The sequence below is a fragment of the Spermophilus citellus genome (genome assembly GCF_964194105.1).
Source record: "Spermophilus citellus genome assembly, chromosome: 10".
Lineage (NCBI taxonomy): Eukaryota > Metazoa > Chordata > Mammalia > Rodentia > Sciuridae > Spermophilus > Spermophilus citellus.
In genome coordinates this window covers 55,849,925-55,873,854 of record NC_138197.1, presented here as the reverse complement: position 1 = coordinate 55,873,854, position 23,930 = coordinate 55,849,925, and the positions used below count along the sequence as shown (strand labels likewise).

General features: G+C 35.8%; 1 protein-coding gene across 1 annotated transcript in view; it reads right to left on the bottom strand.

Annotated features, from left to right (window-relative positions):
- The window catches only part of LOC308658409 (importin-8-like), a 74,943-nt gene that overhangs the window by 5,028 nt on the left and 45,985 nt on the right, over positions 1–23,930 (bottom strand). Inside the window, exons 2-3 of the mRNA XM_081311022.1 lie at positions 18,520–18,568; positions 1,769–1,841 (exon numbers count right to left, since the gene is read on the bottom strand). Coding sequence (XP_081167148.1) covers positions 1,769–1,841; positions 18,520–18,528 — 82 coding nt within the window. The 5' untranslated portion in view covers positions 18,529–18,568. The remainder of the gene's footprint in view (positions 1–1,768; positions 1,842–18,519; positions 18,569–23,930) is intronic.

The window sequence follows — 23,930 nt, the reverse complement described above, 5'->3', positions numbered from 1 at the left end:
TACAGTTTGATAAATTGAGAATGGCTTTATCCTTCTCACTGAAAACAATTTCCCTAGATCTGTGGGTTACCTGAACATTGCTAATGTTATACTATAGCTGACTCATTAACTTGAGAATACTATTTAACTGCAGATTTCCCACAATTTTTGTTAAAAAAAAAGACATCAAATGATTTTGTAATCAGTGCATGTTTTAGATAATAATGACCTCCCATTGACTAAACAGATTACCAAGTGTTCAGAAGTACCAAAATGAGGAGGTCATTTCCTTTAATAGAAATAGTAAAAATGCAAAAAATGTAAATAATAATAAAGTAGTCAACTACATGTGGCTTGAAAAGTTGTAAGCCAAGTTACACATGACCTATTTTCAGTGCTGCTCTGTTCCAAGTGGTTAGATGAATATTATAACTGGAATATTGTAACTAGAAGGCAGCAAATGCAGAATAAAAATCAACTTAAAAGGAAAAACCTAGAGTAAACCAGGCAACGTCAATCTAAAACTAGTTCCATAAAACACACCACACTGAAACAGTTGGATTAAACTAAAAGGACTAAAACAAGAAACCATAGTTTGGGACCAGACATGCAGTGGGGGAAAGTGGCAAAGGTACAATTACAAAGATAGCAAGAAATACCTTTGCTAGTTAATAATTCTACACTTTGGTAGGAAATTCAACAAGTCTTGGAATATTACTAGAAAAAATTATTTCAAGCCGTATTATTTATAAGCCAAAAACCAGCAAAACATGAAGTTAGAAAGAGATCATAACACAATGGAAAAAAAAAGAATTTGTAATTCTTCGCATATGCTTAGCCCTTCCAAAAAAAAATAATAATAAAGAGGAAAAAAAAGTAACTTCTTGAAAGAAACTACTTCAAAAGATCTACTGAGAAATCAGAAAAATCAGAAACTTTTGTGGTAAGAGTAGTGAAGGGTAGCTTAAAATTCCTTATATATGAACAAACTGGATACCAGTTAAAACAAAAAGTGTTTTAAATCTATATCTGCTGAAATCACAAAGTTTAGCATCAAAAAATAGTTTGTTTTTTCTTTTTGTTTGTTTGTTTGTTTATTTGTTTGCTTTTGTTTCCTGGCAAGAATTCTGATTTTTCTTAGTTAAAGATAAATGTCTATATTTAACCAGAAAAGGAAAACCTCCACTCAGAATTAAATAGTGCTACTTCCTGGGCCCTAGCAAGTAGCTTTACAATCTCATTATTAAATGTCTAATATTCTTGATATTGACAATCATATTCTGACTTTAGATTAAGCAAATCATTTTCATTTCTGAACTTTATTCTAAATGTATATTTAGACCACAAATACATCTCTCATTAATAATTTTGGAAGATGAATCACCTACCAAGACTTATTTTTTTTAAAATCAATCTCCACTGTTCTTAATCTAGTGTTTCACTTAATTCATGGCTGCTGCCTTCATTGAGTCTATTAGCATTAACAATAAAATAAAATACTAAGTTGTTAACATGTAGCAAGACCATATGATTCTGTTACAAATATATTTACCAGGTATAAAAACATCCATTAGGCTCAGGTTTAAAAATAATTCAGTTTACAGTTTCAAGAAGTACACAAATCTGTTATCCCACATGATACAATTAACAAGTCAATCAAGTCCAAGATATTTGTTAAATGTTCAGCAAGCCAAAGAATGTAAATCTGTTTAATGAAGCCAAACAGACTAAAAGTCAAAGAAAACAATGCTCAAATCACAATCAATTCTAGCACTGTATAAGACTTTACCATTTTCTTCTATGTCAATTTTGTCTGCTTTTGAGCGATCTTCCCGGTTTACCAGTTGCCTAGTGGCACAGACCTGCTTTAGGCCAAGGAAAAGGAAAAGTATCAAAGGGACAATCTGTCCCACCACAGCATCTACTGCAGGAGGTCAATTTTGCAATTCAAAAAGGATACTCAGTCCTATTATACACATCTTCCGATCATGACGCCTGCAAAATTTGAAGGGAAAAAAATGTAGACATGAGAAGTGCAATAAAGGACAAAACCCAGAGAAATTACAAAAAGAAATGTTCAAGGCAAACTCTCCGGTTTATTCATTGGGATTGTACAGAAATATCTCTAGTTTTCTGCTATATGAAATCTTACATTAAAAAAGTTTTATAAATGTTATCATTAAAGACCCATGGGAGTCTGCAATTAGCATGGTGAATCTTGCTGTAATACCAACTTATGACTAATGTAAATGCTACATTTGATTGTTGGCATAATGGGTTTTGTTAAAGCAGAAAATTCTTATACAATGGAAAACTTGGAGAGTTCCCCAGACTCTTCCCATTAGACTAGTCCTCAAGTTTTCTTGGCACAGGTACTGTACACTAACATCAGGTGCCAAAAGCTGTTTCAAAAACTCGACATCCAATAAGCTGAGCTTAATAGATCTAAGTAAATCTACTAGCATCCTCTGCTATAACACGGATAAGGAACTCTTTTTATTAAATTATTTATTTATTCTAATTTGTTATACACAATGGCAGAATGCAATTCATTTCATATTACACATATGGAGCACAATTTTTCAAGTCACTCATTGTACACAAAGTATTTTCACACCATTCATTTATTCATACGCGTACTGAGGGTAATGCTATCTAACTCATTCCACCATCATTCCTATCCTCTTGCCTCCTCTCTTCCCCTCCCTCCCCTTTGCCCTATCTAAAGTTCCTCCATTACTCCCATGCTCTGCACCACCCCAGGAAAATTTAATTCTGAAGAAAAAGATGTTTGACCAATTTATATTACACATATTTTTCTATATGTTCCCTTTAAATTGTTTAAAACTAAAGATACCAAGAACTAAAAGACTATTATATTAGTAGAACCAGTTAAAATTGCAAGCATGAACAAAAAAAAAAAATCACTTGCAGTGGTTCAATTCATTTAAAATGAGATTATAATACAACAACCTCATGAATACTTTACAAGCTTCTGTTATTCCTTATTATTTGTATTGCTTGCTTCATTTGAGTTACTAATGGCCACGTCGTATGACATAAGAGGAATTGTACTTGACCTAAAGGCTTTCTCATTCTCAAGGTACCAAATTAGTAGAGCATACTAGTCAAGTGGATCATAGCAGGAAAGATGATTAGCCAGTGGGTCTCTAAAGAATCCAAGGAAGCACTCTCCAAGGATGCCCAGTGTATGCAAAAGCTAAGAAAGACTGTATCTTTGAAAAACTGCTTATTCATGTTGACAAAGATAAGAATACCAACTACATAACTTTTCATGAACAAATCTCTAAATCTTTAACTTTAATTAAGCACACTTTTTTTTGGGGGGGGGAGGGGGCTACTGGGGATTGAACTTGGGGACACTCAACCACTGAGCCACATCCCCAACCCTATTTTGTATTTTATTTAGAGACAGGGTCTCACTGAATTGCTTAGCACCTTGCTGTTGTTGAAGCTAGCTTTGGAGAATGTTTTTCCCTTGAAAGTTTCATAAACAAATATAAATGAGGGACAAATTCCAGGCTTCTACTAGTAGAAAACAGGCAGAGCCTCCTGTAAATGTGTTCACTCAGTCCTATTCTACCATCCTAACCCAGGCCTTCACTATCACCCACCACATGGTAGTGTACTGATCATTTCTACCCAAGGGTCTACTCCCTTCAGCAAATTTTTCTAAGTAATAACTTATAAAACTTAAAAAATGTTCCCAAATTAAGACAGCAAGTAAGCTCAAATTCTAACATAATATGGCCATCAACATGTGTTGGGTGACTTGAGATGGGCATATAATAATGAAAGACCTTACTTTTCCTGTGTTTGAACCATGCCCCCTGCCGTTTTTTTTTTTTTTCCCTAGCAATATTGGAGATCAAACCCAGGGCCTCATGCATGCTACGCAAGCACTCTACCTTAGCTATATCCCCAGACATAATTTGTGTTGTTTTCTTTGTGGCACTGGGGAATGAACCCAAGACCTTGTACATTCCTGTCAAATGCTTTACCACTGAGCTCCATTTCCATCTCCTGTGTTTGAAAACTAGGAGAGTGTTTCACAGAAAGCCAAACTCTTCTACAGAGGCAATCTCTAAGCTAAAATTAATAATCTTTCTGACCACATTTGAGAACAGGCTCCTTTGAGAGCTGAAAAGAGCTAACCATCCCAGGACAGTATGTAACATCTTTGGCAGACTGGTATCCTCCTTAGAAACCTGATTGCCCCTAGAATGTCTGCCCACAGACACATAATAGTCATAGCATTTAGACCCTTAATTTTTGCTGCCTAAGATATAATGACACACAATAATCAAAAACAAATGGGAAGGGGCTGGGGCTGTAGCTCAGTGGCAGAGCACTTGCCTAGCACATGTTGAGGCACTGGGTTTAATCCTTAGCCCACATAAAAATAAACAAAATAAAGGCTTTCTGTCCATCTACAAGTATAAAAAAACTTTTTTAAATGGGAAGAGGCTTGAATTCTTTCCACTTGATTGTACTGTTGAAACATTCATAATACTCTAAAAATTAAACATCGTGTTACTAATATACCAAAAATAGATCCAACGATATGAAAATTGATTTTGTACATGGTATCCTACATATATATATATGTGAAGTAAACTTCCCAGAAACAGAAAGTCAATATGAAGTCCAAAAGGCACACCTACCCAATAAAATAATCTGTATCGTTCATCCACTGGTTTATAAACTGTACAGTGATAGGTCCAGGGTTGTGAGGCAACTGAATTCGCTCTAAAGTATGTAGCAGCAAATCAGGGTTATAGTACAAGGCAGCAATTGCAACCTGAAGACACATCGTATGGAGTTCACTAGTTTTGACCCCTCGAGTTAATCTCTCCAAAACAAGTTGAACAAAGAGAGGAATGCACTAAAGAGTAAAAAGAAAAGAAGAGTCAACCATACACAGAGCAACCAAGTAACTTACAGAAAGCTAATGCTGGCAAAGAGTAGTATCATAAGTCTTAATGACAATAACATTTTTGCTTATTTAAATTGTTTTTAGATATTTACAAGATTTATATGCTCATAAAATTCACAGAAATTAAGTAAACACAATAACAGTCCTTCAGCAATGCCAGGAAATCTGCTTTCTTAAGTGAACACTGGAGTTCATGGAAGATTGTCCAGTAGAGTCCACACTCAAATGGTGACAATAACCCATGGGTAAACTCAGCTAGATAAAATGATGAAGGTGGACTTTTCTTTGATTAATCAAATTGAAAATAAATGTTTGGGACTAAAAGTAAGTATGATACTCTCAGTATGTCTCTTGAAAACAATTTTACATGAAAGATGAAAAAGAAGTGGTGAACCCCACACATTAAAATAAAATGATCTAATTCCAATGCTAACTCTGTTTCTTACTCAGATGCAGAATATTCCTGATTCTAATGTAATAGCACAACACACATGATTTTAAAATATATTAAAAATTATTACCCTGGCCAAATAATTGGTTGAGAATCAGTGAAGTCACAATGGAAAATAAGCCTGAAGAGCTCTTTTTGAGAGGTTTTAAAAGTAAATTTTAAGTAACTTAATAATACATACAAAGCCAAGAGGAATCAAAGGAATCTTTAAGTTTTAAACTAGTAACACTAAAATTACCCTCTTTACAGTATATTAAGACAAAACTGATTATGGAGACAGGTTGGACAAGTTACACAAATCCACAAATAAAGCACTGTGCAACTACAAGAGCAGTGCAGGAGAGCTGCACGTACCACTGTGGAGGGTGGCCACCAAGAGAAGAACAGCGAAAAACATAGGTAGAGTGCACTGCTGTGTATCTAAGAAGCAAGGAAAGAATGAATTTAAAATGAGGGGAAATAGGGAATTGCAGTAAAGGTAAAAGGATCAGTGATGGAGGCTAGACTCCTCTGAATATACCTTGTTTATTAAGTTAGACTTTAGAACTGTGTATATGTTCTATATTCGTTAATTTTTTTTAAAAAAGCAATCCCTAAAAATTCACATTAATTGAAGTAAATGAATAAGCCAAACAGGGATTATTTTAATAACTTTAAATTTAATGATTTGACTATATATTGACTACATGTATATATTTGTATACTCTTAGAGTATGGACATACCTTGGGTGAAAAGAGCTACCAAAAAATCCTGAACTGTTAATAGTAATCACATATTGATGATAATAATGATATAATTATTCTGAGACTATTGTTTATATTAGTGGAATAAAGCACATAAGTAATTATGATAATAACTATATTTTTTGGTGTAGGAGATAGGATATATTAGGTTAACTAAAAATAAAGAAGCCCTGAATTTTAATTAGAAATTAGAAACATCTACATATATCTATGTGTACTAAAGATGCACCGACTAAAAAAAGAAAAAGGTACTTCAGCTCTTTTTCATAGAAACAATGACCAACTCAATATTGATGACTATACATAAATAGCAGTAAGATATATATTATATATGAATGTTAATATATAATTGATGCATATTACACCATCAACATACTAATATATTAATGACATACTACATCTACATAGAGAGAAAATGTGCATGCATGCATAATGAATATCACTTATGCCCAACTTATAGTCTTGAAATACCATTTCCCAGGGTAGGGCAGTCTAGGACAAGAAATCTAAACAATGAGCCTGGAACAGCTAGTCCTACCAGATAATAGGAAAACTACCAACGACTATCAGAGTTATGTCAAAAGGATTCATAAGGGCTGGGAAGATAGCTCAGTGATAGAGTGCCTGCCTAGTATTAGTGAGGCACTGGGTTCAATCTTAGCACTGCATATAAATAAATAAAATAAAGTCCATCAACAACTTTTTAAAAATCCAAAAAAAAGGGACTCATAAGACAAATTCAAGAGGTTCCCACTGGCCAAAGATGACACATCTTTGTATACTTGGAATATATTCAAATACCTCAAACAATTTGAATCCATAAGTTCATAATGGTACAAATCAACAGAATGAAACAAAAACAATATAATAAAACACTTCATTGGTCATCTCTGGAAGACGTCAAGAAACAAAAGTATTATCTTGCTGGGCACAGTGGCGCACACCTATAATCTCAGCAGCTCAGGAGGCTGAGACAGGAGGATCCTGAATTCAAAGCCAGCCTCAGAAACAGCAAGGCACTAAGCAACTCAGTGAGACTCTGTCTTTAAATAAACTACAAAATAGGGCCAGGGATGTGGCTCAGTGGTCAAGTGCCACAGAGTTCAATCCCTAGTAACCAAGACAAAAAGTATTATTTTGAATCATGGCAGAAGAGAGAATTAACATACTTAAATACTCAAACTTTCTCAGGATAATCTGATAATTTATGAGAAAACATTTTGTTTTATAGAAATATTTCATATAATAAAGGAAGAAGGAATGGTAATTAGAATATCACTTTCAACACCACTAACCTCAGAGGATAGGAGACAACTAGACCTACTGTGCTTCCTAGGAGAAATACACATCATCACACATGACTTGTTCTTGCCAAAAAGTAAAACCTGAGTCTAACCCAGTCTCTAAATTTAACTACCATGTGACAGGAAATTGAGAGAAATGGAATGCCAAGGTGATGTGTTCCTTAATAGATAGTTAATGCACTGTCTATTCACAACCATTAGAAATAATCTTAAGTCCTCAGCTTTCTGATTAAAAATTCTCTAATACTATCTTTCCAGATCCTTCTACCACCCAGTTTTAGGAGTAGAAATTCACTATATCACTTTAGAGATTTTTGGTTGCTGACTTTAAATGAACCTACACAGATAAACAATCCTCTTATTCAACTCTTCATTACCTACAATATTGCTCCAAACTGAAATTTCAATTTTTTGCACTTTTTACAATTCTTCCTAATTTGCTGATAAACAAAGCCAAGATAGGCCAGTAGTTCATCAGAGAAAGCCCAGGAAGGAGACAGCCAAGAACAACTTTCCTGGGGAACAAGAACAACCCTCATGGGGACAAGACAAACCTCACAAGAACCTGAAAACAAAAACTCAGCCATTACAAATGCTTAAAGAATAAAGGAGGGCTGGGATATAGATGAGTCTAGAGTGCTTGCCTAGAGGTGAAGCCCCTGGGTTCAACCACCATGAAGGAAGAGGAAACCATTCTTAAAGGAAACTTTGATTACAATACCTCAAATATAAAATAACAATAAAAACAGACATTTTTGTTTGGTTCATAAACTGGCACTGATGGGAATTTCAAAATAAGAGTTTCTAAACAATATTGAGAACTGCAAAATGTATAGAGTTAAGTTTGTGGCCACGATCATTTCAAACGGTCTCTTTATTAAAATGCCAGCCACAGTACTCAATCTTCACAATACATACATACACACATTAATTTTGTGATAACAGCATTAAGTACTGAGAAATATGTGTTCTCCTTTTTGCATTTTACAAGAAAGTCCTCCAAATGTGAACATACATTTCATTTTATTACGTTTTTGGGAAAATCTGTATATCCCCCTTTGAGATTGGTGCGTGGGGGTGGGGTCATATTAAACAAATAGTTTAAGATGAAAACTCAGTTTTGGATTCTTTACAATGACTGTCAAACGGATCATCACCTAAAGCCCAAACTGAAGAAACAGTTCTCAATTGCGTGGATATTAGTACACACAGGGAAAACAGCTTATGGTGTTCCAGGAACATTGTAATGAAGATATGTTCTCAGAAAAAAGAAGGAAAAAAGAACCACCCCTCAAGATGGCATATGGGGATCTGAGACGAAGAGGACAAGAGAGGTGGGAAGGGGTAACTGTGAGTGGGCTGCACACGGGAAAGTGTGCCAGAAAGGAAAAAGAACCTACTCATGGATGACAGTGTTCTGCTTTGGCAGAGATGAGACAAATATAATAATTCAAAAGTATTCTCCGTCCATGAGCACGTTCTCATGTAAATCAATGACCTCGGTGCACACCTTCTTTACTCTCTACAGAGAATGTTCAAATTGTTATTAATTGTTGTGCTCAGGTCGTTTTCATTCCTACTGATACATTTACAAAGACATGACTGCGCTTTCCAAGCAAGACAACTTATTCTTTTTAAGAACTCTCCTTTCTCCTTCCTTTTCTATAATCATATGTTCATTTTATTCTTATTTCTTTCCTGAACATCCTTTTCATCTCACTTTTTTCCTCAACTTCTCAAAACCGTTTCCATCTCCTGTTGTGTGCTCTATGCCATTCTCAGAAAAAATGCACACTCACACATACATACACTTAAGTCTTGAGGACCAATAAAATGAGTTATTCGCCAAAGTCCAACTCAACAGATTCCAAGGACATAATCAACATGATCAGTCATTGGTCAGGAAGAAATAATCACTTCACACCCACTGATCAAGTCACAATCAAAAAATAGATAATAAGATAGTAAAAATTACTAGTGAAGATGTAGAGTAAGTGGAACATTCCTATGTGACTGGTAGGATATATCGACTGGTACAGTCAGTAGGGGAAAGAGTTCAGCAAAAGACAAATTTATGCTCTGTATATCCCTTCCTCCAAATTAAAGACCTTGTATGGGAATGTATATAGCAGAATTATTCATAATACCCTAAATGAAAACCACCCAAATGTCCATAAGTAAAACGTTTATAAACAAAAGACAAGAGAATACTACATAGCATTAAAAATAAATGAAAGTACTTATACATACAATAAGGACAACAAACCTCAAAAACATTATGCTAAATTAATTCTGACACAAAAGAACACATATTTTATTATTACATTTATGTAAAATGTCTAGATGAGGCAAATCTACCAAGACAGAGAACGAATGGGTGGTTGCCTGGGGCTAAGATTGAAAGTGAGAAATGACTTCAAATTGTTGAGAGCCACAGCCTAAGGGGCCCCAGCAAACTTCCAGCTGCCAGCTGACTGGCTCCTTTGCGGTGATGCTCATTGGGCTGTTTCCCCTTCCTTTCAGACCAAGGAGCTGCTCATTGGGGGACTCTTTTGGCTCCGCCCACATGACCCAGCCAAGCGGCCTCAAAAGCAGGAGGAGTGGGGGATTGAGAGGTTCATGGGAAGCTGGTGGTGGCAGTTGAGCTCTGAGGGAATTCCTGAAGAGCCTGTGTGGTGCAGAGTGTGTGTATGTGTTCTAAAAATAAAATTCGTTTCTGCTTGATAAGTGGCTCGTGAATTGTGCCCAGCCAGACTGCGGCATTTGGTGGCCTTCACAGTGAACGACTGAGGGTGATACGGTAAACTGCTCACCCCTGAGGGAAGGGCGAGAGGATGGATAGCCATTTTAAGATTCTTCTTTCATTTTGTTTCACTTTTAAGTTGCCTGTCCCTGGAGATGGGTAAGACAGAAGAAAAACCACTCACATCTGAGGAAAAACTATTTGCGTCTGAGGAACAGATAGGGAGAAAGGATGGATGGACATTTCAGGATAGAAAGGCTGATATAATGATTTTTTTGTTATTCCATTTTTGTTTCATTCTGTTTCAGTTTTGTTTGGCGTCATCTTGTTGGGTTGTTTTATAGTTATAGTAAAAATATGGGATCAGAAATTAGTAAAAAAGCAAACCAAAAGAGTCCCCCAATGAGCAGCTCCGTGGTCTGAAAGGGCGGGGAAACAGCCCAGTGAGCATCACCACAGAGGAGCCAATCAGCTGGCAGCTGGAAGTTTGCTGGGGCCCCTTCGGCTGTGGCTCTCAACAACAAATGCCCATAGGGGCCTTTGAGGGATGGTGGGAATGTTCTAAGACTCCAGTGTAGTAAAATATGCACAACTTTCTAAATCTATTTTACAACACTATATTGTACATTTCAAATACATAGATTATATAGCATATAAATTATACCTCAATAACGTTTAAGAAAGAAGATATTCTATTAGTATCATTTTCATATGGTAGTGATAAATATTATCATGACAAGTTATCTATTCAACAGATAACATTGTAAAGTTAGAGAAATATTTTCATGAAAGAAAAATCTGACAGCCTGGACAGAAAAAGGTTATTAAAATGCCCAGCCAGATTCATAGCATGTTAAGTGTTATACTTTAGTTCTCTTAGCATTCATACAGCAGACTGAAATATGCCCTTCATAGTATGCTCCAGGTTAAAAATTCATCAAATTTAAAGCTTTAGGATATTAATTATATTCTTTTTATATATTAATGGGTATACTAAAAATAGCTTATTTTACATAAATGCTTTAAAAGTATAAATCAAGAATTACTGGCAGTTTAACATTGGCATTGCTAAGAAAAAGTTGTATTTTCCCCACATTCCCAATGTTTATATTTTTCTGTATACATTTAACAGACGTTTTTCACACTGTACCATTATGAGCCCATCTGACTCACTACATCTGTGTAAGCTTCTTGCAGGAAAAAGAGATATTCTCATTGACTTGTTCACAGCTCTGATGTAATTGTTGTTCAGTGAATCTTTGTTGAGCCATACACACATTAGTTTCCCATGGCTGCTATAATAAATTATCGTAAACTTGGTGAACTAAAAACATAGCAATCTATTTTCTCAAGTTTCTGAAAGTCAGAAGGTCCACGTTGGGGGGACACACTCCCACTGAAGGCCCTAGAGAAAACTCCTTTCTTGCCTCTTCCAGCTTCTGGTGGCTTCAGGCTCTTCTTGGCTTCCTTGGTTTGTGGCCACATCACTCAGACCTGTGAATTGCCTTCTCCTCTGTGTGTCTGTCTTCTTCTCTTCGGTCTTTCAAAGGGACACTCTTTCTTTTTAATTTTATTTTTTAAGGTTTTAGATGGACAGCATTCCTTTATTTTATTTTATTTTATTTGATGTGATGCTGAGGATCAAATCTAGTGCCTCACACATGATAGGCAAGTGTTCTACCACTGAGCCACCACTACAGTCCCAAAAGGACACTCTTGATTGGAGTTAGGGAACACTAAAGTAACCCAAGATGATCTCATGTCAAGATCCTTCACTTAATTACACCTGCAAAAACCCTTTTTCCCAATGAGGTTACATTCACAAATCCCAGGATTTGGATGTGGCCCTTTCAGGGAGCTGCTGTTTAATCCACTATTCTATATAATCTGAAAGTTAAACTGAAGTCATTTTAAAGGCTTGACAATAACCATTTCAAAATTAAACAGTTGGGCTGGAATCTAACTCAATGGGAGAGCTCCAGCTTATCATGCATGAGGCCCTGGCTTCAAACCCCAGCACCAATATATAAAAATAAAAAATTAAGCAGGTTTGCCACCTCACTGATTTACTTTTAATGGGGGGAAAAGAGTTCTTTTCTTTTCCCTTCTTTTTTTTTTTTTAACTTATGTCTTCAATTGAAATTACAGAAGCAGATTTTGTGATGTATTTGACTATGGCCTATAGGGAAAACAGGAAGCAATCTTTTCCATCACTGAAATAAATCTAATTCACTGCAGCATGAGCCAGCTTCACCTTATGCTCCCATGGTTTCACATTTTTCCAAATTTCTTCTCTTGAAGGATAGAAGTTATTTTCCGTAACTACTGTTACTTTCCAATAATGTTTTTCCAAAGGAGGTATGTTTTAATATATCCGGGACTAGAATAATGTATTTTAATGGATTGTGAAAGGATATAAAAAGACATTTGCTCTTTATCTCAACATCTCATCATGGCCCTCTGTATCAAAAGCACTGTTACCTACTCCATCATGTACAGAGGCATTAGTTTGTGTCTGGGGAAAGGATGTAACCAGCCATGCACATCTGGCTCTGAGTCACTGCAGGCTACCCGAAGACAGAATCCAATCCCACTGCTTTGATGGAGAACAAAGGGAGAAAAAATAATATGCTGTTAAGTGTGTCAAAAATGAGAATAAATGGAAAGATCAGGTGCTTTTGAAACCTAACTTCTAGATATGACTAGAACTCAAAAGTCATCAACTCCAACTACCCCACCTGTGACTTTGGGACATCATCATATTATCATACATTTGCTACCTATTTCTCAGGCTGATTTTCAATAATATGCTAAGAAATTCACAGAAAATGAAAAGGAATATTCTGATCTACAAAAATTTGAGGCTACCTCATTAATGCCAGCATTATTCCTTTCCCCAATTACACCACACTGTGTCTACTTCCACATGATCTTGAACCTTCCTGTAATGCACATTTTCCTAGAAAATGAAAGCAAAGGACAGTGGGTATTAAATTTCTTTTATAGGTTCTGCCTCATTTTTTTCAAAGATAAGCTTGTGATGTCATCCTAATTTAAATGATGCAAATATTACATTGTACATTGAAATGAAAGATGCAAATAAACCTAAGAATTAATAAGTACCATTTTAAAACCCCATAGTTTTTGCTTGTTTTCTTTTCTTACTAAACAGGATTTAAAATCTGAAGGCGTACAAGTGTTTCATCAAGCTATGGCTTTATTTTTTAAAGTTTAAAAAATATGTATGCTGATGTTTTCCTAGGACTATTAAAATGTTACATTAGATTCTCAATAAGTTTTATTGGGGTGGAGTAAAGCAATGAAAAGAAGAAAAAACTGTAATTTATGAAGGAGGTATTTTGTAGAAATTAACATTACTTATTTTAAAATGTATAATTTTTTTTTTCATTTCCTCATTTATAATTTATAGTAGAATAAAATATAAGGAACTTACTAATAACTGACACGGAAGAGATATTATTCTTATTTAAGGAAAAATAAAATGATAGGATGTAAAAGGGTTTTTGGAAACTATGAAAGTCTGTAGAAATGTACTCTGTCTGATAAATCATCCCATTCACTGTAAAAAGTAGATTTGTAAGCCCCACGAGAGCAAGAGACTTTACTAGCTTTGTTTAGCAATTTATTCTTAGAACTTTGAGCTCTTCCAGGCTTAGAACAGGTTCTCAATACCTATTTGTCAAATGAATGAATAAAGAAATGAAAGAGACCAAGAGTGCAGCTGCACAGACCTAACTTTGAATCCAGGTCCCACGGTGTACAAGCTAAACCTCCCCATCCATCCCAGCCACTTGGCTCCTGATACAGCATCTGCCCTGAAAGCTCTTTTACCTTCCCACAGTGCACCCTACCTCCCTCAGTTACACTGTAAGCCTCTTTCTGCATCCCCAGTGTCTGTCCCCATGAGACTCACAATTCTGAAAGTGTCTGAGGATGACAACGATGATTGGGATAGAAGGTCTTCTCTTATATTTAAGGGCTATAATGTCTGAAGTGACTACATTTTACAAGTGACCTAGTGTATTCACCAATGTTCTCCAGAGAAACAAAAGAGAACATGTGGATATATACACAAGGAGATTTATTATAAGGAATTCACTCATGTGGTTATGGAGGCTAACAAGCCAAAAAGATAGGGGAGTCAATGTCCCAATTTGGATCTGAAGGCAGAATGATCTGATTTTGCAGATGAAGTACATGGACCATCTGCTAGAAGGTAATTCCTTCTTGCTCCAGGGAGGCCAGCCTTTTTCTTTTGTGCAGGCCTTCAACTGATTGGATGAGGTCCACACACATACAGACTGCTTTACTCAAATTCACAAGTTTAAAAATTAATATTATCCAAAAACACCTGTTCAGAAACATCCAGAATAAGGTTTGACCAAATATTGTAGAGTACCTTGGGACAAGACAAGTTAATAAACAAATTAAACATCATATTTAGTAAACGAGTCTCATCATGTCTGCTGTGGAAATGTCTATAAATAAACTGTATTCATCATTTCCATGTTTCTAAGTGGCAGAATAACTTCATAGAATAGCAATAAGAAATTTTTGTTCTTTAGTTGCTCCAGTAACTATTTGACTGACACCCCCAAATGCAGGCACATTTCAGTACCTAATACTCTTGCCTGAAACAGGGACTCCTGGAATTACTCCTTTCTAAATCCAAGTCAATGTCTCACTAGTCTTTTTGCCTGACTTCTAGGCCAGGGATTGGGGGGACTGTCTTTAGTGAGCCCCAACAAACCAGCTCTGTCCACTTGCCCCAAACATCAAGTGAAAAAATAATGATGAATTCGGAAAAGAATTTACTTAATATACCTATTTTGGGAAGACTATGGACTAGTGTCATCAGCCCTGTCTTTGTGGGTACTAACATTAGCTTCAGATTTAAATAGGGAAGAACTGGGGAAGGGACAAAGGTCTGCATAATTAAACAGTCTTGGTCAAACAGTGGACTGGCTGATCATTATCTCACTTCTGGTTCTGAGACCATCCTTATCACTCAAATGAGCCATCCCGTTCCCACTGTGAGATGACTACTACTGCTTAGCAGGGTCAGCTTCATCATGGGTTGATGTGTCTACAAGGTTCACTGTCTCTGGAAGGTTTAGGGCAATGGCTGAGGACTTCTAGGTGCTGTTCCAGGGGTCTGGAACAGAATGTTGTAAAAGATAGCAGTTGACAATCTGTTGATTATTATGTCCTGCAAATCTTGAAAATAACTTAGTTCTTCTTACCTTAGTGGCTTCATCCTTGAAGGGAGAAGAGATAGGTTAGGTAAATATAGGAATAAACAACATTGTCTTGTTGACAGACATTTCCTAAGTCATTAACTTGTTCACTGTGCAGAGCTGAGCAGGAATCTGACTAAAAGTTTAAGGTAATAAAGGAGATGCCAAGCTTTTATCCAAGCTTTTAGTTACCGATCAAGCATCAAGAGCCCAAGTCAAAGAGTCAATGCTTTCAGGAAAAGCAGCCGCTAAGTCTCTGTTTTGGTTTTGCCAGAGTATGAACAGATCTTCACTATGCTACAAATCTGAGTATCTGCACAGTTCTCTGGAGCCCAATTCTTATGTTTAAAGTTAAGCAAGAAATAGGGAAAGAGAGGGTTAACATCTCATTGCTGAAACCAACCCTCCACTCTCCAGCTGTGAACAATTAGGCTTGTCAGCATTCCCTCCAGGAAACTCCTGCTGCTTTATTAGGATGAATGGGAAACAAGATTTTGACTTTTTGATAGGTGAGGTTATCAATCTACTATCAAGACTGGGAAAAAACAGCTGGGCTTATGTGCACAAGCTGAATCTTTAATTATGGACCCCACAAAATGTTAAACTTCAGAATGCCCTAATATGTTCCAAGGCAGAAGTGGAAAGAGATGAAGGGACCAAGTTTGTGTCTAAGGATTTACATTATTTTAATTGAATTATATAGAAGAGCAGGTAACAGCTGTGCAGAACAAGGCCCCTGAATATCCCTGGTGTGTCAACTTGGAAATATTTGCTACACACAATTTTTTTCATGCTTTCGAACAATTTTATAACTGTCGGAATTTCAAGTTTAATTTTAAAATAATCTTTGATATAAAAATGGATAATCCAGTTCTGAGAAAATAGTATGAGGAGGCAACTTAAAATTGAATTTTGGTGCATATTATTTAAAATACACACACAAACACACACACACTATATATATATATATATATATATATATATATATATATATATATATATATATATATAATTTTTTTAAAATAAAAAGTTCCAATTAGAAAAACAAAAATCTCTATGACTAATTTGAATGCCACTATGTAAGGATTCCAAATTTGATTGAAAAATATTAGAAAAACTTAACTTATTTCACATAAGATAGAGCAGAAAACTTAGAAAATAATGCTCAAAGGGTTGTTTTTGAAGTCAGTCCTTTCACCAGCCTATATGACCTCCCTGCTCAATATAACTCATTTCTGGAATGTATGATGAAACGGTTTTAAATTAATGAAATATTTGGTCAAAACCACTTCCAGTTGTTCATCTGGTAGCTTTGATGCCTCTTCTTCAAGAGGCACACATTTCTCTTTAGTAAAATTCACTCTACATCTGACAGTGTTTTATCTGGTCTCCTTAAATCCAGTTTGCCCCTTACCTTTCTAGTCAAAAAAGAAATGCAAAGATAAGAGCATGGTTTATTAGTACTGTATTCCTTACAGTACCCTGTTCACAGAAGTTTTCGAAAGGTGTTTACTGCATTAAATTCAAAGTCTCTCATTATACAGAACCCAATGCCCACTGAGAAATTTAAGACATAATCTTTCTGTACCTCCTTTTTCTCTTCTGTAAAATGAGAATAAAGGTATTGGACCGAAATATGTGACTCATTAAACTCAATGCCAGGCACATAATCAGCACTCGGTAAAAGTATGTATGTATGCATTCAGGTACCTGGAATCAAACCCTAGGCCTTTCACATGCTAGGCAAGCACTCTACATCCGTGCTACATTCCCAGCCCTTTTAATTGTTTGCTTTTTAAAAGACAGGGTCTTGCTAAGTTGCCCAAGCTGGTCTGAAACACGAAATCCTCTTTCCTCGGCTTCCAAGTTGCTGACCTTATAGATAAGTGCCACCATGCCCAGTCTCTGTAAAGGTTATTTTTAAACAAAACTTTTATTATTCATTGTCATGAGGAGAAATTGATAAAACATATAATTGCATTAAGTAAGTAAGACTCAGACACTTTACAAGTTTAAGGAGTTTTTAAAAAATGATTTTAAGCAAACTTCCCAATTCACAGCTACATTTTAAAATTAAAGAAGTTCTTGTTTAAAAGTTCAACTATTTATAATAAGATACATGATCCAAGAGGGCAGGCTAGAAGAAGGCTGCATTCTGTGATGCTCTGTGACCTGGAATTCAAGCAGTGGGAATACTTTTTCTCTGAAAGTTATTAGAGCACTGCACAGGCTGCTCCTGTGCAGTAATCCCTGATGCTATGCCCACGTGGGTCGCCAGGCCTCAGTGTAGCACAGGACCCCTGGCCACTCACCTGAACAGAAATCCCAGCACAACTCCCACAGAAGACCCTCATCTACCAATGTAGGGCTCCCCAGTTGCCTCTATCTTGGACACTGCACCTACTGCCATAGTCCTCTACACAGGATAGCCTGCACCTGGGGACACGGCACAGGATCTGTAGATAGCCACCAGCCACAATACTGCACATCACAGAGCTGCATCTCTGACCATGCCATCCAATGCCACCACCCAGCCTGCAACACCCAGCCCAACCCAATCTAACACCCCATCCCTGAAAGCAGCCACCTCCATCTTGGGACACCTTTGTTGTCATCTTTAGTTGGGGCAATTCCCAGCTTGGGACACTGGCTAGGGCCTAGAAGCAATATCAAGGTACCTATAATCCCCAAATCCCTCTTCCCTTTAGTCAATAACCTGGCACAGTGCTTGTGGCTATGCAGCACTTCTGGAACTCACAAAGCCTGGTCCTGAACTGCCCAATATAAAATAGCTCTCACAACAGGTGCACAGTCCCCAGAGTGCAGCCCACAAAACCTCCAGATAGAGAGGTTCCTGATTAGGAAGGAGAAAGGGAGGGGGTGAGTGAGATACACTTTAAAGACAAGAGACCAGGAATTGTGAGGTCCACAGGCACTATAAGGAGATAAGACTAAGCAACCAAATCACAGGAATGAGCCCCAAAGAAGATCCTGGGGATGCAGTCTCCCTTTGGGGACTGGCAAGTACTATACCCGACTTCCAGGAGCTCCGCCCCCAACACCAACCCTCCTACCCTACTAACCTTCACCATCCTGAGGATGGAGATACCAGCAAACAGCAGAGAAGCCCACCTATTGGATGAGAAGAGAAGCAGGAAAGATACTGATCTCCAACAGAAACAATCCTTGTATTTTCCTTCAAGATTTTTTTCATTTCTCTTTTTTTATTCTTTTCTCTTTCCCTCCCCCCTCCCTCCCTCACATCCCCAACATTTGTGAAACCAAGTATTTTTCATGGATTAGGCTATGGAGAACTGGGTTGTCTTAATAGTATATTATAGTTGAGTTGTACATTCTTTTATCTTCTATCTTTTCATTTTTTATTTTTCCTAATTTTTATGTTTGTTTGGTTTCTGTAGTCTATTGTCTTCCCACTTGTCTCCCCAAAATCACTGTTTTCTTCTGCTAGTAGCCAACTTCTTTAGATTCCTCTTTCACACTTCCTAAGATCTAATAACTCTACATCATTACTTCCTACCTCCTTAACATCTCATCCTACACCCCACCCCCAGTTCTCTCTTTGGTCACCATCAGAAACTGTAGACTCTTTTGCAAACCTACTGTTTATACTGTAGATAATAATTGAACTCACCATTTCTGTACATTGTGATATAACTGAAATGTCATAATAGAAGCTTTTTGGTTCAAGGCTGTGTATTGTTTGTATTGGGATCTGTTAATATTGATCTCCCCCTTAAAGGAGAGGTATTGGAACCTTGCAGGGGCACTATAAGCCCATAGTGTAAAAACTGTAATACCTCAGACCCACAGAGCTAGAAATGAAGACACATGAACAACATGAAAAAACAAAGGAAGAAAGTGCCCCTAAACAAACCAAGATGCTACATTATTAGAATCCATGGCCAGAATAGCAGAAGAAATTACAGAGAAGGAGTTCAGGATGTACATAATTAAAATGTTCTATGAATTAAAGGATGATATAAGAGAGTAAACACAGGCAACAAAGGATCATTTTGATAAAGAGCTACATAAGCAAATACAGGCTGCAAAAGATTACTTCAATAAGAAGATGGAGTCTCTGAAGAAAAACAAACAAACAGATATCCTTTGAATGAAGAAAACAATAAATCAAATTAAAAACTTAATAGAAAGCATCACCAACAGATTCCATCATTTGGAAGACAGCCCCCAAGACAATAAAGACAAAATGTATAATCTTAAAAATATAGTTGACCACACAGGAAAGATGGTAAGAAACAATGAGAAGAACATTCAAGAATTATGGGATAACACAAAAAGATCAAATTTAAGAATTACTGAATAAAAGAAGGCATAGAGGGGCTGGGGATGTGGCTCAAGTGGGAACGAGCTCGCCTGGCATGCCTGTGGCCGGGGTTTGATCATCAGCACCACATACAAACAAGATGTTGTGTCCGCCAAAAACTAAAAAATAAATATTAAAAATTCTCTCTCTCTCTCTCTCTCTCTCTCTCTCGCTCTTAAAAAAATATTTAAAAAAAGGAAGGCATAGAGTTACACACCAAAGAAATAAACAATCTATTCAATGAAACAGTATCAGAAAATTTTCCAAAAATAAAGAATGAATTGGAAAATCAAATACAAGAGGCTTACAGGACACCAAAAATAAAAAATCACAACAAATCCACAACAAGGCACATTTTAATGAAAATATCTAGCATAGGGAATAAGGAGAGAATTTTAAAAGCCACAAGAAAGGGAATCAGATTACTTATGGGGGAAAACAATTAGGATCTCTGCAGATTCCTCCACCCAGACTCTGAAAGGTAAAAGATCCTGGAACAACATATACCAAGCTCTGAAAGAAAATGGATGCCAACTAAGAAACTTATATCCAAAAAAATTAAGCTTTAGATTTGATTACAAAATAAAAACCTTCAATTATAAACAAAAGTTAAAAGAATTTTAACTAGAAAAGAAATTTAACTAGAAAGCCTACACTACTGAACATTCTTGGCAAAATATTCCACAAGGAGGAAATGAAAAACAACCATGAAAATCGCACAGGGAAGTAACACACTAAGGGGAAAACCAATTAAAGAAGAAACCAAGTCAAGTCAAATAACAAAAAATAAACAAAAATGACCAGGAATACAAATCATGTCTCAATAATAACCCTGAATGTTAATGGCCTAAACTCATTAACCAGAAGACAGATAATGGCAGACTGGATTTTAAAAAAAAAAAACCTAACAATATGCTGTCTTAGGGAGACTCATCTCATAGAGAAAGACATCCGCAGACTCAGGATAAAAGGTTGGGGAAAAAACATACCGATAGAATGGACTGTGGAAAGAAACGGGCTTCAATCCTCATTTTAAATAAAGTAGACTTCAAGCCAAAGTTAATCAAAAGGGATAAAGATGGATATTACATACTGCTTAAGGGAACCATTCATCAATAAGACGTAACAATAATAAATATATATGCCCCAAACAATGGAGCATCTACATTCATCAAACAAACTCTTCGAAATTTCAAGAGTCAAAAAGACCACAATACAATAACACTGGGTGACTTTAACATACCTGATGACTTTATTACCACTGGATAGATCTTCAAACAAAAGCTAAACAGAGAAACTATAAAACTCAAGAATACAAATAATAACTTATACTTAATAGACTTATTTATAGAATATTTCATCCATCAACAAGTCAACACACTTTCTTCTCAGTAACACATGAATCCTTCTCTAAAATAGACCATATATTATGCCACAAAGCAATTCTTAAGAAATACAAAAAAGTACAGATACTGCCATGCATTCTATCAGATCATAATAGAATAAAATTAGAAATCAATGATAAATTATATTATGTAGTCTCCAACAACTGAAGACTAAATAATATGCTACTGAATGAACAATGTATTGCAGAAGATATCAAAGAGGAGATTAAAAATTATTAGAAGTAAATGAGAACACTGATACAACATATCAAAATCTCTGAGACATCACAAACACAATACTAAAAGTTCATTGCATGGAGTTAATTCCTTAAAAGTAGTAAAAATCAACAAATAATTGACCTAACATTCCATCTCAAAGCCTGAGGAAAAAAAGAGCAAATCAGCATCAAAAGTGGTAGAAGACAGGAGATAAGTAAAATCAGAGCTGAAATTAATGAAATTGAAACAAAAGAAACAATTGAAACAATTGACAAAACAAAAAGTTGGTTCTTTGAAAAAATAAATAAAATTGATAAACCCTTAGCCATGCTAATGAAGAAAAAGAGAGAAAACTCAAATTATTAAATTCTGTGGTGAAAAAGGAAATATCATGGTGGACACTACAAAATATAAAAGATAATTAGGAATTATTTTGAAAATTTGTACTTTAATAAAACAGAAAGTATAAAAAACATCAACAAATTCGAGAATCATGTGATTTACTCAAACTGAATCAGGATGATATACACAAGTTGAGCAGATCAATTTGAAGCAATGAAATAGAAGATGCCATCAGAAGCCTATAAACCAAGAAAAACTCAGGACCACCAGGACCAGATTTATATACAGCTGAGTTCTACAAGACCTTCAAAGAAGAATTAATATCAATACCCCTCAAATTATTCCATGAAATAAAAAAGAGGGAACATTTCCAAACTCAATCTATGAGGTCAATGTCACCCTGATTCCAAAACCAGGCAAAGACACATCAAAAAAAAAAAAAAAAAAGAAAACTTCTGACCAATATCTCTAATGAACATATATACAAAATTCTCAATAAAATTCTGGCAAATTGAATAAAAAAACATATTTAAAATATAGTGCACCACAATCAAGTGGGGTTCATCTCAGGGATGCTAGGTTGGTTTGACATACAGTAATCAATACATGTAATTCATCAGTCAATCAACTTAAAGATAAGAATGATATGATCATCTCAAAAGATGCAGAAAAAACATTCCACAAAATACAGCACCACTTCATGTTCAAAACACTAGAAAAACTAGGGATGAAAAGAACATATCTCAACATTGTAAAAGCTATCTTTTCTAAGCCCAAGGCCAATATTATTCTAAATGGAGAAAAATTGAAACCATTCCCTCTAAAAACTGGAACAAGACAGGGATGCCTTCTTTTACCACTTCTATTTAACATAGTTCTTGAAACTCTAGCCAGAGCAATTAGATAAACAAAAGAAATTAAAAAAATACACATAGGAAAAGAAGAACTCAAACTATAATTATTTGCCGATGACATGATTCTATACCTAGAGGATCCAAAAACTTCCACAAGAAAACTTCTAGAACTAATAAATGAATTCAGCAAAGTAGCTGGATATAAAATCAACACCCATAAATCAAAGGCATTTCCGTACATCAGTGACAAATCCTCTGAAAGAGAAACAAGGAAAACTACCCTATTTATAATAGCCTAAAAAAAAAAAAGATACTTAGGAATCAACTTAATGAAAGAGGTGAAAAACCTCTACAATGCAAACTGCAGAATGCTAAATAAAGAAATTAAAGAAGACCTTAGAAGATGGAAAAATCTCCCTTGTTCTTGGATAGGCAGAATTAATATTAACAAAATGACCATACTACCAAAAGCACTATACAGATTCAGCACAACTCCAATCACAATCCCAATGATATTCCTCATAGAAATAGAAAATGCAATCATGAAATTCATCTGGGAAAATAAGAGACCCAGAATAGCCAAAGAAATTCTTAGTAAGAAGAGTGAAGGAGGTGGCATCATGATACCAGACATTAAACTATACCACAGAGTAATAGTAACAAAATCAGCATGGTATTGGCACCAAAATAGACTGGTAGACCAATGGTATAGAACAGAGGGCACAGAGACAAACACACATAAATATAGTTATCTCATACTAGACACAGGCACCAAAAACATATATTGGAAAAAAGATAGCCTCTTCAACAAATGGTACTGGGAAATCTGTAAATCCATATGCAGCCAAATGAAATTAAGCCCCATCTCTCACCATACACAAAACTCAACTCAAAGTAGATCAAGGACCAAGGAATTAAACCAGAGACCCTGTGCCTAATGAGAAAAAAAGTAGGCTCAAATCTTCATCATGTCAGATTAGGCGCTGACTTCCTTAACAAGACTCCTATAACACATGAAATAAAATCAAGAATCCATAAATGGGATGGATTCAAATTGCAAATGGTATGCAAAGCTTCTTCTCAGCAAAAGAAACAATTGGTGAAATGAATAGAGAGCCCATAGAATGGGAGCAAATTTTTACCACACTCATATCAGATAGAGCACTAATTCTAGGATATATAAAGAATTGAAAAAACTGAACACCAAAAAAACAAACAATCCAATCACTAAGTGGGTCAAAGAACTGAACAGACACTTCTCAGAAGATGATATACAATCAATAAATCACATATTTTCATAAATATGTGAAAAAATGTTCATGATCACTAGCAATTAGAGAAACGCAAAT